This window comes from Aotus nancymaae, unplaced genomic scaffold (assembly GCF_030222135.1).
Source record: "Aotus nancymaae isolate 86718 unplaced genomic scaffold, 86718_ANA_hifiasm-v0.15.2.pri h1tg000002l, whole genome shotgun sequence".
Lineage (NCBI taxonomy): Eukaryota > Metazoa > Chordata > Mammalia > Primates > Aotidae > Aotus > Aotus nancymaae.
Window position 1 is genome coordinate 4,718,090 of NW_026988413.1, and position 13,059 is coordinate 4,731,148.

The 13,059-nt window shown below is 43.1% G+C and overlaps 1 protein-coding gene across 5 annotated transcripts in view; it reads right to left on the reverse strand.

Annotated features, from left to right (window-relative positions):
• Positions 1-13,059, reverse strand: part of DPP6 (dipeptidyl peptidase like 6) — a 1,138,230-nt gene that overhangs the window by 563,220 nt on the left and 561,951 nt on the right. Inside the window, exon 1 of one of the 5 annotated variants that reach the window (XM_064368793.1) lies at positions 3,228-3,275. The exons of the other annotated variants lie outside the window; for them this stretch is intronic. Coding sequence (XP_064224863.1) covers positions 3,228-3,254 — 27 coding nt within the window. The 5' untranslated portion in view covers positions 3,255-3,275. Of the gene's footprint in view, positions 1-3,227; positions 3,276-13,059 lie in introns of those variants that run through there. 5 annotated transcript variants of the gene reach the window in all.

Consider the following 13,059-nt stretch of genomic DNA (forward strand, 5'->3'; position numbering starts at 1 on the left):
TTATTTCTGAAATCATAGGCTCAAATCCATCATCATCATATCTGCATCCTTGTTTCGTCACAGTATATACAGACTTTGAGCTCTGACTTTATCCTCCAGGGACAACTTAAGAAGACAAAAGACTAGATCACATAAATCAGGAACCACCAAGACGTGGCCACATCAAGTTTCTAGACAGGGGCTTGAGCCATAGAAGGTGACGTCCCCATAAACAGAACCCAAGGCTTGTATGCCGTAGACCTCAGGTACAGGGTCGTGCATACTTTGATGTGCTGGTCATTTGGTATGTTTTATTCCCTATAGTTATTTTATTCTAAGTCTTTGAGGAGTTAATTGATCAATCGTTGCCAAATCTCATGGATCTTGGAGAGTAAGGTTTTATTTTTCCTAAAGGAATGGAGGTAAGGCTGTCCATAACTGAGACAGCCCTCACTAAAGAAGTGCAGGCTTCCTGCAGGCTTTGTGCATGACAAATAACTTGAAATTCTTTTTTTCTCAATAAAAGGGTCAGGTTTAAGATTCAAATAAAATGATGCATTCCTGATATACGGCAGTTCCCGATAACAAAAACTCCAAAAAAGTAAGATATTCACGTTACAGAGAGGCACAATTTATATTTGCTATTTGAATCAATTAAAAACGTGCCCTTGGCCTAAACATTTAGGTACGTGTGTATGGCAGAAAGTATAAGTGTCCTCCCTCTGATTATTAATAATCTTTATTGAATACTGACAGTTTTGGTGCAGTTCTCAATAGATTTTGAAATCACCACCCAAATCTTTAGTTTCTAATGAAAATAAAGCAAACAGAACCAAGTGGTTCATTTTCTGAATCATTAGAGTAAATGCCTGATTAAGAAAGATTGCTCTACTTCTCAGGGAATGAAATTTCCATCACAGAAGATATTCCAGCTACACATTTGCTAGTCTGTGGCTGTGAGGGCAGCGCATACAGAAGTCCACTGCAACAAAGAATAAGGAAGCCCCGGTTTGTATTTGAAAGGTTTATCGTCAGTCCCAGCAGGAATTCTGGAACACTGGAGACCAAGATGATCAAGGACTGCCATGAATCCTCTGGAGAGCAAGTATTTTTGTCATTAAGGGGTTCCCAGAAAACTTCCATCTGCTATACAGGCCCTACATCCCACCTGGGCAGAATGGCTGGCAAGACACTGGGTGGTGAACGGGGATGGAGTGAGGAGACCCATGGGGGCCCAACTCTGCCGCTTCTCAGCCAGCGGGGGTCCCGGCACCTTCTCTCACTAAGCTTTCGTTTCCTGGAGAAAATGGAGATGACAGGCTCAGGTCTGTAATCCCAGCACTTTGGGAGGCCGCGGCGGGAGGATCACTTGAAGTCAGGAGTTCAAGACCAGCCTGGCCAATATAGTGAAAGCCTGTCTCACTATAAATACAAAAAAATTAGCCAAGCATGGTAGCTTGCACCTGTAGTCCCAGCTACTCAGGAGGCTGAGGTAAGAGAATCGCTTGAACCTGGGAGGCAGAGGTTGCAGTAAGCCAAAATTGTGCCATTGCACTCCAACCTGGGCAACAGAGTGAGACTCCACCTCAAAAAAAAAAAAAAAGTCAGGCTCGGTGGCTCACGCTTGTAATCCCAGCACTTTGGGAGGCCAAGCGGGGGCGGATCATGAGGTCAAGAGATGGAAACTATTCTGGCCAATATGGTGAAACCCTGTCTCTACTAAAAATACAAAAATTAACTGGCTATGGTGGCACACGCCTGTAATCCAGCAACTTGGGAGGCTGAGGCAGGAGAATGGCTTAAACCCGGGAGGTGGAGATTGCAGTGAGCCAGGATTGAGGCACTGCACTCCAGCCTGGTGGCAGAGCAAGACTCTGCCAAAGAGAGGGGAGGGGAGGGGAGGGGAGAAGAAACGGTAAGTCTCACCCCAAGAGTTTGTGAGGACCAAATAAACACCAGGCCATGAAAGGGCCGAGGGACGCCTGAGGCTGCAGGTCAGGTCCAGTACCATCGCTGTTTCCTTCAGGTTAAGATTGAGGATGTTACTACAAGACATGACCTCCTACCTGGGTGAACAAGGTGCCCTGTCAGGCCAGGAAACACCCCCAACACAGACATGGAGCCTGCTGCCTGGACGGATGACAAAAGGTGGGTGCAACTGAGTAGGGCAGAGGGAGACCCGGCGGTCACGCTGGATAGAACCTGGGAGGGAAGATCACACCGGGTTCTCCCCATGGTAAGAGGAAGAAGGCAAGCTGAGGCTGGGTTCTGGGTTCAGATAAGAGCCACGGAGAAGTAAAGAGAAGAGGCCAGCGGAAACCCAGGCTGCTTGTGGCTGTATCTGCATGGGAGGGGCAAGAGTGCAGAGGGAATGATTCAAAGGGGGAGCACATGAGCAAATACAACTTTGATTAAATTAACTGAAGCATAATGGAAAAGAACAAAGGGTACTGGAGCGGAAAGGCTAGGAACAGACACCAGCTCCCCAAGCAACTTTCCACAGGTGCATGTGGAAGGCACCTGTGAACGGGAAGTACTAAGTAAGTTATTGTAGTAACCATAATTAAATCAATCAGTAGCCCATCTTCAAACAGAAATATATATATATATATATAGTATTTCTTCCACAAACCCTGCCCACTTTGCCCTCCGCTCATGGTTCTGTCCTGGTTGAAGAAATGGTTCATGGTACTCAGTGCTTCCTCTTGCTATCACTCCTTTCAAGAGTCAGTGGAAAAGATGGGTCTGTGTATATGTATTATATGTATTTTACACTAGAGATTTTGTAGTTTTCACCTGTACTGTCTCACTTGAACCTCTAATTAGCCTTCATCCATATTAAATGCATCAGATGCTGGCTAGAATGAAATCAAAATGCTTTTATTTATTTCAAAGTGCAAACGGCTCAGATCAAAATATTACAAACTCATGGGAATCAGATGAAAAGGAGACTCAGAACCTCTATGGGAATTTTATGAAACTGAGGACAGCATGGCTACCCCTCATCCCAGGGGTCTAAGGGTGCAGAGAAGGGAGAAAAGGTAACTGAGGCTGAAATCTGTAAAAACAGCAAGCTCAAACAGCTCAGAGACAAGTGTAATATTATTCTTGGAGTTCTCCTCTCAAGAAAGATGATTCCATCCACTTACACCAGAGATGGCAAATGGGTCAATAAAACTTCATGGTCGGGGGACCAAAAGCAGCGAGTGCGCAACAGAAATTAGTTGACGATGAAAATAGACACATACCTTTTGTGGAGAGTTTGACAAAATCATCTGTCGACAAGGTCAGAGCTTGCCCCAAACAAGTGCCTGAAGCCAGAAGGGGGTGGATCTCACACTCACACAGTCAAGGGAACACTCACTTTGTATGCGGTCCTCATTTCTTACAGCCTTTTGTGCAAAAGCACTTCCTTTTCTTTTTTAATGCAAACTACAGTGTTTTAGCTTCAAGCCAACTGTGCCAATTTAAAGAACTATACATAAACTCCAAAAGAGACTTTCACAATAGAGCTATCTTGGAAAGTGAATCTCGGAAATGAACAATATCCTCACAGTTTTATTGTCAAGCTTACAACAGCCCTTCACGTTTAAACTACATTACCAACTTTTCCAAGATGTGCATGGAATGGCATTTCATTTGGTTCTGGAGTTTATTATTCCATTTGTTTTTTTGAACAGGGCTATAATGAGCCCATTCTCCTCTGCAACCAGGCCAGCTTCTGGAACATACTATAAAACAGAAGGTCTGATCGCAGCAATACCATCTCGGTTTGTGTGGCGCTCTGGTTCATAATGAACTTTCACACACATTACTTGATTTGATTTTTGCTCATGGCTTTTGAAACCAGGTTGATAACTTCAGTCGTGTGATATAAGTACAGCCATTGAAGCAGGCATTTTTAGCTAATGTGAGCATGTTTTATGTCTCAAATACCTTGAAGGCAAGGACTACAATGTTTACTGCCTATAAACCACCTCTCAGGATAGGATGCTTCTCTCTTCATAGTATATATACCAATAACTGCTACTATCTTCCCGCACACCTGGAATTATTAAGAGATTGACTAGAGTCTAGGAAATTTTCTGTTCTATCGGATGCTGCTAGTGTCAGGAATCTATTCATACATCCCCTGCCACTGAAAACTGTGAAGTTCCCTGAAGGAGGAGGTCAGGTCTTATGCTATTTGTAATCTTCTACATTGCCTAAGACCACTGGAAAATGAATTATTAAGCAGGAGTCTCTTTGTGGCACAGAATATCACAGGTATGAAGTTTTAGGCCAAACAAAAATTGGCTTCCTTCTGTGATTGACTCTTTTTCTCATCCAGCGGGCTTGTCAAAGTGTCAGAGCAAGATGAGGGTCTGGGTTGGAAATGGCAGAGTTAGTCAGACTGAGCGTATTTTGCCCAAATAAGAAGAAATGGAGAACAAGCTTCTCTAAACAAAAATGTGCATTGCATCCTAATGTGACATGAGCACTTCGAGTCTATTTCCTAATTGTGGGGTTTTGCAACTCAGAATGCGGGCTCATACTGCTTGGCCCCCAGGCCAGCTGGCTGGTCTAGAGGTGGACTGGTGGCTTTAGCCAGGACTGGCAGAGTCCTTCCGTGGGCCTTTCCAGGCTGGGCTGAGGAGGTAGGGGAGGCTGAGGGTCTGCTCTTCTAGGGAACTAAGCCAGGGGTTGGGGTTGGGGGAGTGACTGTAGAAATTGCTGGGAGATGCCTTCTCTATATGAGGGCAATAGAGTGCCCGCAGGAGGGGAGCAGCTGCTGCCCTTTCCAAGTGTGCATTTACAGCTGTCTGCAATTCTGTGTCAGCAACCACACTATCCTTCCCTAAATCTCACTTTTGCCTTAGACAGAAGCCTAAAGCCACTGTCTGCAGGGAAGAGAAGCTCCTCTAAAGCCATCTCCAATTTCTAATCTTCACCAATCCCCAACAAGGGATAATGAAGTAACCAGGGGAAAAACTCCATGATGCTTCCTAGCTCTCTCCTTTCTCTCTGACTCCAGCTCCAGCTGGGGCCCCCTGCACCCCAGAGCCAGTGTTCATCTTACGGAAGGTAGAGAGGCATACAAGGAGAGCAGGTTTTGTAAAATTACAGCACTGTTTTTTTTTTTTGTTGTTGTTGTTTTTTTTTTTTTGAGACGGAGTTTCGCTCTTGATACCCAGGCTGGAGCGCAATGGCGTGATCTCGGCTCACCGCAATCTCCGCCTCCTGGGTTCAGGCAATTCTCCTGCCTCAGCCTCCTGAGTAGCTGGGATTACAGGCACGCGCCACCGTGCCCAGCTAATTTTTTGTATTAGTAGAGACGGGGTTTCACCATGTTGACCAGGACGGTCTCGATCTCTTGACCTCGTGATCCACCCGCCTCGGCCTCCCAAAGTGCTGGGATTACAGGCTTGAGCCACCGCGCCCGGCCTGTTTTGTTTTTTTTTAAAGACAGGGTCTCACTCTGTCACCTAGGCTGGACTGCAGTGGCATGATCACAGCTCACTGCAGCCTGGATCTTTTGGGCTCAAGCGATCCTCCCACCTCAGCCTCCTGAGTAGCTGGGACTATAGACATGCACCACTTGCTAATTTTTGTATTTTTTTGTAGAGATGGTTTTCCGCCGTGTTTTCCAAGCTGTGGGACACATTTTCGTTGCTGAAAGCTGCAAGTGTACATTCTGTCAATGCAGAGAACAATGAGTGCCTGCCTAGAGCACCACAGAGGCTGTTAAATATGAATATTCTTATTTCCACTGGATCCTTTGTGTCTAGAAGCCTGCTAAATACCTAGCAGATGCTCAGTAAGTATTTATAAGAATAAATACTACCTTTTGCTCAGAAAGTTCTCAGCACACGTTTATAATAAACACTACCTTTCCTAAAGCTCTAGAAAATTACTACATTTACCAATATAGGTTCAAACAGAAGTACAGTTGGGGCTGGGTGCCATGGCTCACACCTGTGATCCCAGCACTTTGGGAGGCTCAGGCAGGCAGATCACCTGAAGTCAGGAGTTTGAGACAAGCCTGGCCAATGTGGTGAAACCCCTTCTCTACTAAAAATACAAAAAAACAGCTGGGCCTGGTGGTGCACATCTGTGGTCCAGCTACTCTTCCAGCTGAGGCAGAAGAATCACTTGAACCCTGGAGGTGGAGGTTGCAGGGGGCCTAGATCACACTGCTGCACTCCAGCCTGGATGACGGAGGAAGTCTCTGTCTCAAAAACAAAAAAAGAACTACAATTGGCTATGTTTTCTCTTCATAATATGGATTGTGGATACAGTTTCTACTGTCTGGAGATGAATCTCATTGTCCTGTAGAATTGAGGACATTAGAAGTTACGAGGTAGGTTTTGTGAAAATCGAGTTTGGAATGGAGCAGCTACAGGAACTTCCGGACACCCGTCCCTTACGGCGACCACACTGGACATGGGGCTGGTCTGAAGCGAGGCGCGCCATCCGTGCCAAACACACATGCCAGTCCAAAGATTCGGAGTGGAAAAGTCAAACATAAAATGTTTCATTAATAATTTGTATATTGCTGGAATTATATATATATATATATATATATATATATATATATATATATTTTTTTTTTTTTTTTTTGAGATGGAGTCTTGCCCTGTTGCCAGGCTGGAGTGCAGTGGTGCAATCTTGGCTTACTGCAAATTCCGCCTCCTGGGTTCAAGCAATTCTTCCACCTCAGCCTCCCGAGTAGCTGGGATCACAGGCACATGCCACCATGCCCGGCTAATTTTTATATTTTTAGTAGAGACAGGTTTCACCATGTTGGCCAGGATGGTCTTGACCTCTTGACCTCATGATCCACCCGTCTTGGCCTCCCAAAGTGCTGGGATTACAGGCGTAAGCCACTGCACCCGGCCCCTATATATTTTTTAGACGGAGTTTTTCGCTCTTGTTGTCCAGGCTGGAGTGCAATGACACGATCTCAGCTCACTGCAACTTCCACCCCAGGGTTCAAGTGATTCTCCTGCCTCAGCCTCCCAAGGAGCTGGGATTACAGGTGCCTGCCACCATGCCCAGCTAATTTTTGTATTTTCACCATGTTGGTCAGGCTGATCTTGAACTCCTGACCTCAGGTGATCTGCCCATCTCAGCCTCCCAAAGTGCTGGGATTCCAGGAGTGAGCCACCACATGGGACCCGGAATAATAGATTTTTGATATATTAAATAAAATACATGGTAAAATCATTTCCATCTGTTTCTTATTAATTTTTTAAGGTGGCTAGTAAAATTTTTTAAATTACATAGTAGTTCATGTTGCATATTTTTTGAGACAAAATTTTCCTCTTATTGCCCAGGCGGGAGTGCAGTGGTGCAATCCTGACTCACTGTAACCTCTGCCTCCCAGGTATAAGTGATTCTGCCACCTCAGCCTTAGTAGCTGGGATTACAGGCACCCGCCACCAATGCCTGGCTAATTTTTTGTATTTTTAGTACAGATGGGCTTTCACCCTGTTGACCAGGCTTGTCTCGAACTCCTGACCTCAGGTGATCTACCCGCCTTGGCCTCCCAAAGTGCTGGGATTACAGGCATGAGCCACCACGCCCAGACTCATGTTGCATTTTTGTTAGCACTAATACTGAGCGTTATACAAATATAAAGCAGGATTGTTACTATATTCTAGATACTAAAATTATGCAGAGTTTTAACCTTGTCTTTGAAAATAAAAATCTAACCTGTTTTAAGGCAAAACTATTTGAAGACAAAAAAGTGTTTTATTTTAGTCCTAACAATAAAGTGGTCTTTGTGTTTTTACATGAAATAGGTAATCATTAGGTGTAATTTTTGTTGTAAAAAAAATCAGTAAGACTGTCAGAGAAGCTCATGAGGACAAGCGCAGAGAGACTGCGCTCAGGTATCCCGTGGCACTCAGACTCCGTTACGCTCCCCTGACCTGGCAGACACCTCCCGCCGCTGGCCCTGGGGACCACATCAAGATCATCCCACAGCCCCAAACCAGCATCCTCAAAACCAGAGCCGCAGAGGAGGGTAGGCTAGATGAAGAACACACACGCCTGTGCACGAGCCCAGCACCCACATCAACGATCCTCACTGCCGACACGGAAGCTACCTGACAGCATAGCCTCCCAATGATCAGGCTCACCAAAGCTGTTTTTTTCTCTAACGTATATACTCATGCCATGGCTGGGGGTAAGGGAGGGGCGGGACACAAATGCTGTTACACTGTTACTATTATTACTATTACCCTGTTACTACACTCTACTTACTGAACCCAAGAAAGAAATACATCCTGAATAACAAGGGACAGAAACGAAACCCTCCATTTCAGACTTACAGGTACAACTTATCCTCTTTCAGTGATTTCTGGTTCTGTTGCAATAGATGTGAACTGGGGAATCTTTAACTTGCTCAGCAAGTATCAGTCAAGGGATTTATGTTTCCAAGAAGTTTTATCAGTGTACAAGCTGTTTTCAAAGGACTTTCCAAGAAGTGATTCCAAGCTTTTGGTCTTGGTATTTGGGGGCTGGAAGAGAGGTGGGGAGTGCAAGTGAGGGTCTGATTGATGGGGTGTAATTGTTTTGTGGCTTAATAATTTTTCCCCAGGTCACTCTCATTGTCTTTAAATCAATGATGCCTCTTTACAGGATAACCAGGATAACGTGAGAAAATAACTGCATTGTACACAAATAGTGAGTCCTATGCCATTAAAATCTTCCACATACATTTCTAAGCACAACTATATAACTGATACAAAATCTCTGAATATTTTCAATGCCCAATGCCAGGTGATTTGAGACCAGAAATTAGGATTCCCACACAGGGTAAAGCTTATACAAAATTTTATTTCTTGAAAATTTCAAACTTTCCAGTGTTATTAGGAATTCTCTGTATATTGTTAAAATTTAAAACACTGGATCAACACATAAACTATCGTATTATTAAAAGTTATTTGGACTTTTATGAAACAAAGATTTGAATCCAAAATGTATATAAAGTTAGTATTTCCTTTACTTGGCATGCATTTGTTGAGAATACATCTTGCAAGCCATGAGGTTCACAAAACACACACACGGTTCTCCACTCACAGCAATCTTGACCTTCCTTGGTGTTTTTATTGGATTCAATTACTGTCTGTTACTTTAAGTATAATTTTCTCAATTACTGTCTGTTACTTCAAGTATAATTTGTGTTTCAAGCAAAGCCAACACAATTATATAAATCTGAAATTTTCAACAGTGATACTACAAAATAAAAAGTAAAAATTGTAACTACACATCCATTCATTATTGGGGCCATAATTCTTCAGAATCTACACTTAGTAATCTAAAATTGAGTATCACTATTAGATTTCAATAAGTATAAAATACAGTCTGTTTTACATGCAATTATGTAAATTGGCTGCTTGACAGCTTCAGGTTCACAACAGCATCGCTATAGAGCTAAGTTAAAGAAGCATCTAAGTCGCAAATACATTTTTGACAAGGACTACACCATAGCAGAGATTCAGGTACCTTAGCATAATGATTCTAAGCCACATGCCTAAGTGAGTTTAATAAAGTCAACAACTGCAAACTAATCGCTACAACTGTATCTTATTATCTGTCCAATTTCAAGCACAGCAGCAGTGAAGGAAAAGTTATTCAGTGCAGCAAACACACTTCGTAGGAAGTAAATCTGTGTCCATTCAGCAAAGTCTCTCCTGTAGCCAGATTGGCGGGGGCCAGGGAGACAGCAAAAACTTTCACCCAACTCGTATCACCACGCTTCTGCTTCTTTACGCCCTGGGATACTGTAATTACCATACTGGTAACATTCGCAGCTATTACTAGTCAAGCATTTGCTCAGTGTGGAAACTGTGGTTACCCAACTTGTCCAACGCTGTTGATCCAGTAAGTGCGAATTCAAACTCAGACCTGTCTGAAACCCAGGCTAGGCTGGTATTCCTTCTCCTGTACCACAATCCCCCATTGCCCTCATTCCCCAAACTGTACAAGCTACACTTTCTGAACTGATTCATTTCTTTGTAAGAAAGCATTTCACCCTGTCACCCGCATCTGAAATCTCTCCTGATTCTGCTTTGACTCCTTAAAATGTTCTACAAACTTCCCCAAGCCAGGCCCACTAGAGGGCAACTGAGGCAATAGAACTTTGCATTCCTCTGATCTTGATCTGCCATCTTCCTTTCCTCAAAGCATGTCTCCAACCTGAGAATTAGAAGATCAACCCAAATGTTCAAGTCTGCTTTTTCTCTGCATCAGAGAAGGTGGTTCAATTAGAACTTATTTTTCCACTTCAACAATTCATTTCAGTGAGCTCTGTTTCAACAATAAAAAAGGACTTTGGTGATGTAAAATGCCCATTTTTCAACAGTTCTTTGATTTCTGATGGTTGTCTTGTTTATCTATGAGAGAATATTCACTCATCTATGGAGATGAAGCACAGCAAGCCTGAATGTTGATGCATGGCTGGTGGCTGCGGTGAATAGCTGATGCTTCTGTGGTGGAGAAATGTTTTTGAGTAGGACAGGTGACGGTGGAGTGTCGGGGAAGGAAGAGTGGCAGTGACACTTTGAATGACAGGGAAAGCAGGGTGAGTTAGCAATTCAGAGGGAGATTTGATGTCTCTCTAGGGCTCTGAAAATTTGATTCATTTGTTCAATAGTTCATTTGATGAATAAATAGTAAAACCACAGACCCTCAAGTCAATAGAGGAGGTTTAGAGAAGAGGATGCAATTCATTCACTCACTGATTCATTTAGTACACAAATAAGTGGGTCATCACTGTGCTTGGTGCCAGAGATACTACAAGTAACATGGCACGTGTTGTGTCCTTCAGAAGTTTATATGCGTGTGTCAAGGGAAGAAACAGGAGGTACCACAGTAAAGTCTTGAAGTCTTCAATACTTGGGGGTCTTAGTCAAACTGCCCCCAATGGAGGAAGAACACAGTCATGCATCCCAGGCTGAGGCCACCATGTGGTTGAGGATAGAACCATATTCCTTAGCCTTTTATCACCCGACGTCAATCACAGGTCCATCATCTACCACTTCTGGGATCTCCTGCTCATTGCTCCCTGACCACTCTCCCCCGGCCACGCTCCAGCCTCTTGTATGCACTGTGTCTCCCTAGCACAGCCCCCAGAGCTGATAGCTGCTGGTCAATATCTATGTAAGCTTTGGGCACTGAGGACATTCCTACTGATGTGTCTTAAGACGGTGCTAGCTTGCTGGAGACCACAGTGACAACAGAGACACTCCATCTGGAGTCCAAGCCAGAAATGAAGGGGATGTGAACCTTAGGAACTCAAAAAATTATGGGGTTTTTCTGGTGAGCAGGCCTATAGCTTTCATCAGATCCTCAGAAGTGTTAATAAGCAGGAGAGTTTTGGTTCATTTTAAGCTTGTGAGCAAATAAAATTTCCAGATGTTTCAACATCTGAAGCCCTGCTGGGCCAAACCCCCAACGTGAGCAGCTGATGCCCTGGGATTCCTCTCGCATCTTCCCACACCTGTTGTATAACTACTACCTTTGAGGTTATTCAGCTGTAAGATGAGATTGAAAATTAACTACCGCATACTTCCAAAGCATGAATAATTTATTAATTGTTGCTTTACTTTTAAAAATTGGTAAACAATGGCAACATTCTCATTATTTTCCTTGTTTCACAAAACAACTCATTAAATAACGAATTACTCAAATGTGACAGATTGCTACGAACAACCTCATGCACCCAGCACTGGCGCCATGAAAAGAACAAATGGCTGTGTTCATCCATGAGATGTGAAGACGAAAAACTGCAGTAGGTTTGATTTACCTGGAGTACACAAACCTTTTCTTAACTGACCTCTAGGTGGGGATTTTTTAAACCATTCGTATTACCTAATTCCTTTATTTCCTTTGCAGTTTCCAGTTAACAGTTTTTGTGTTAATCTTCTTGGCATATTATATTCCCATGTTTCACTCAGGATTGATTTGAAGAAAAAAAAGGAGGGGGTTGTGTTCTGAATTTGCAACTTGCCAGCTGTATGATTTTGGTAATTTACTCAACCTCTCTGAGCTTGATTTTTCTCCTGTGTAAAATTAGACTGTTGAATTAGATGCGTGGTTTGTGAGCTGGGCTCCCACATGCTCTGGGGCTCTGCTGACATGTCTCAGGGACACTGAGCTGGCGCATTCACCTCCTTCACATGCCATTCTTGGCTTGCTTCCTTTGGAAAAGGGGCTTACATTACTAAAACAAAAGTCCGAAAATCAAGAGGGTCTATAAGATGCCTTAAAAGTCAAACATTCTATGATTTTGTAGAAAAACCCATTTTAAAACTGAACACACAAGCTCTGACCAAATGTTGAAAACAAGAAGATTCAAGTAGCATTGATAAGTCAGCATAACTGAACAACAGTTTGAAATATCCATGATAAGAATGGTATTTTGTGTTTCTATGTTTTGTTTTTCACAGCAACAGTGTGACAGGAATTATCCTCATTTCACAGATAGAGAATCGGTCCAGAATTGTCCAATGTCCCTCAGCTAGCAGGTGGAAGACTTGGATCAGAAGTCAGGGGCATCCATGCCAAAGCAAAGCAATTCTCCCAACTCCCCTGTAAGTTGGCTATTGACAAAGCAAGGGTCAATCTTCCTCACCCCAACCCTAGTAATGAGCAGACAGAATTAACAAAATGCATTAAGGGGGCTTTTGAGACACTACAATTTCATGATTTTTAATGATAAAACAGTTCTTACCTAGCAACGTCTTCTTATTGGTTAATCTCTTCTTTAACCAAGTCATATGTACCATATGACCTTGTGTTAGAGGCATGACGGACTGTTCATTTATCTGGCTCATCAAAATCAGAGCCAGAAATTGTATTAATAATTATCTTGAGTCTTCCTAATATTTCTTTCTCAGGCTATTCCAAGAAGTACTACATATATATGTGTGAGTGTGTGTGTGCATATTTATATGTATATATATATATATGTGCCATGTCTTAAAATATCTTGTTGCTTCTAGGTAGACTAGAATTTACTTGTGAAATAACAAACTCTTTTTGCTCTTTGAAAACCAGAAGTCTCTAGTCCCTTTTTTCACCTATCAAAAC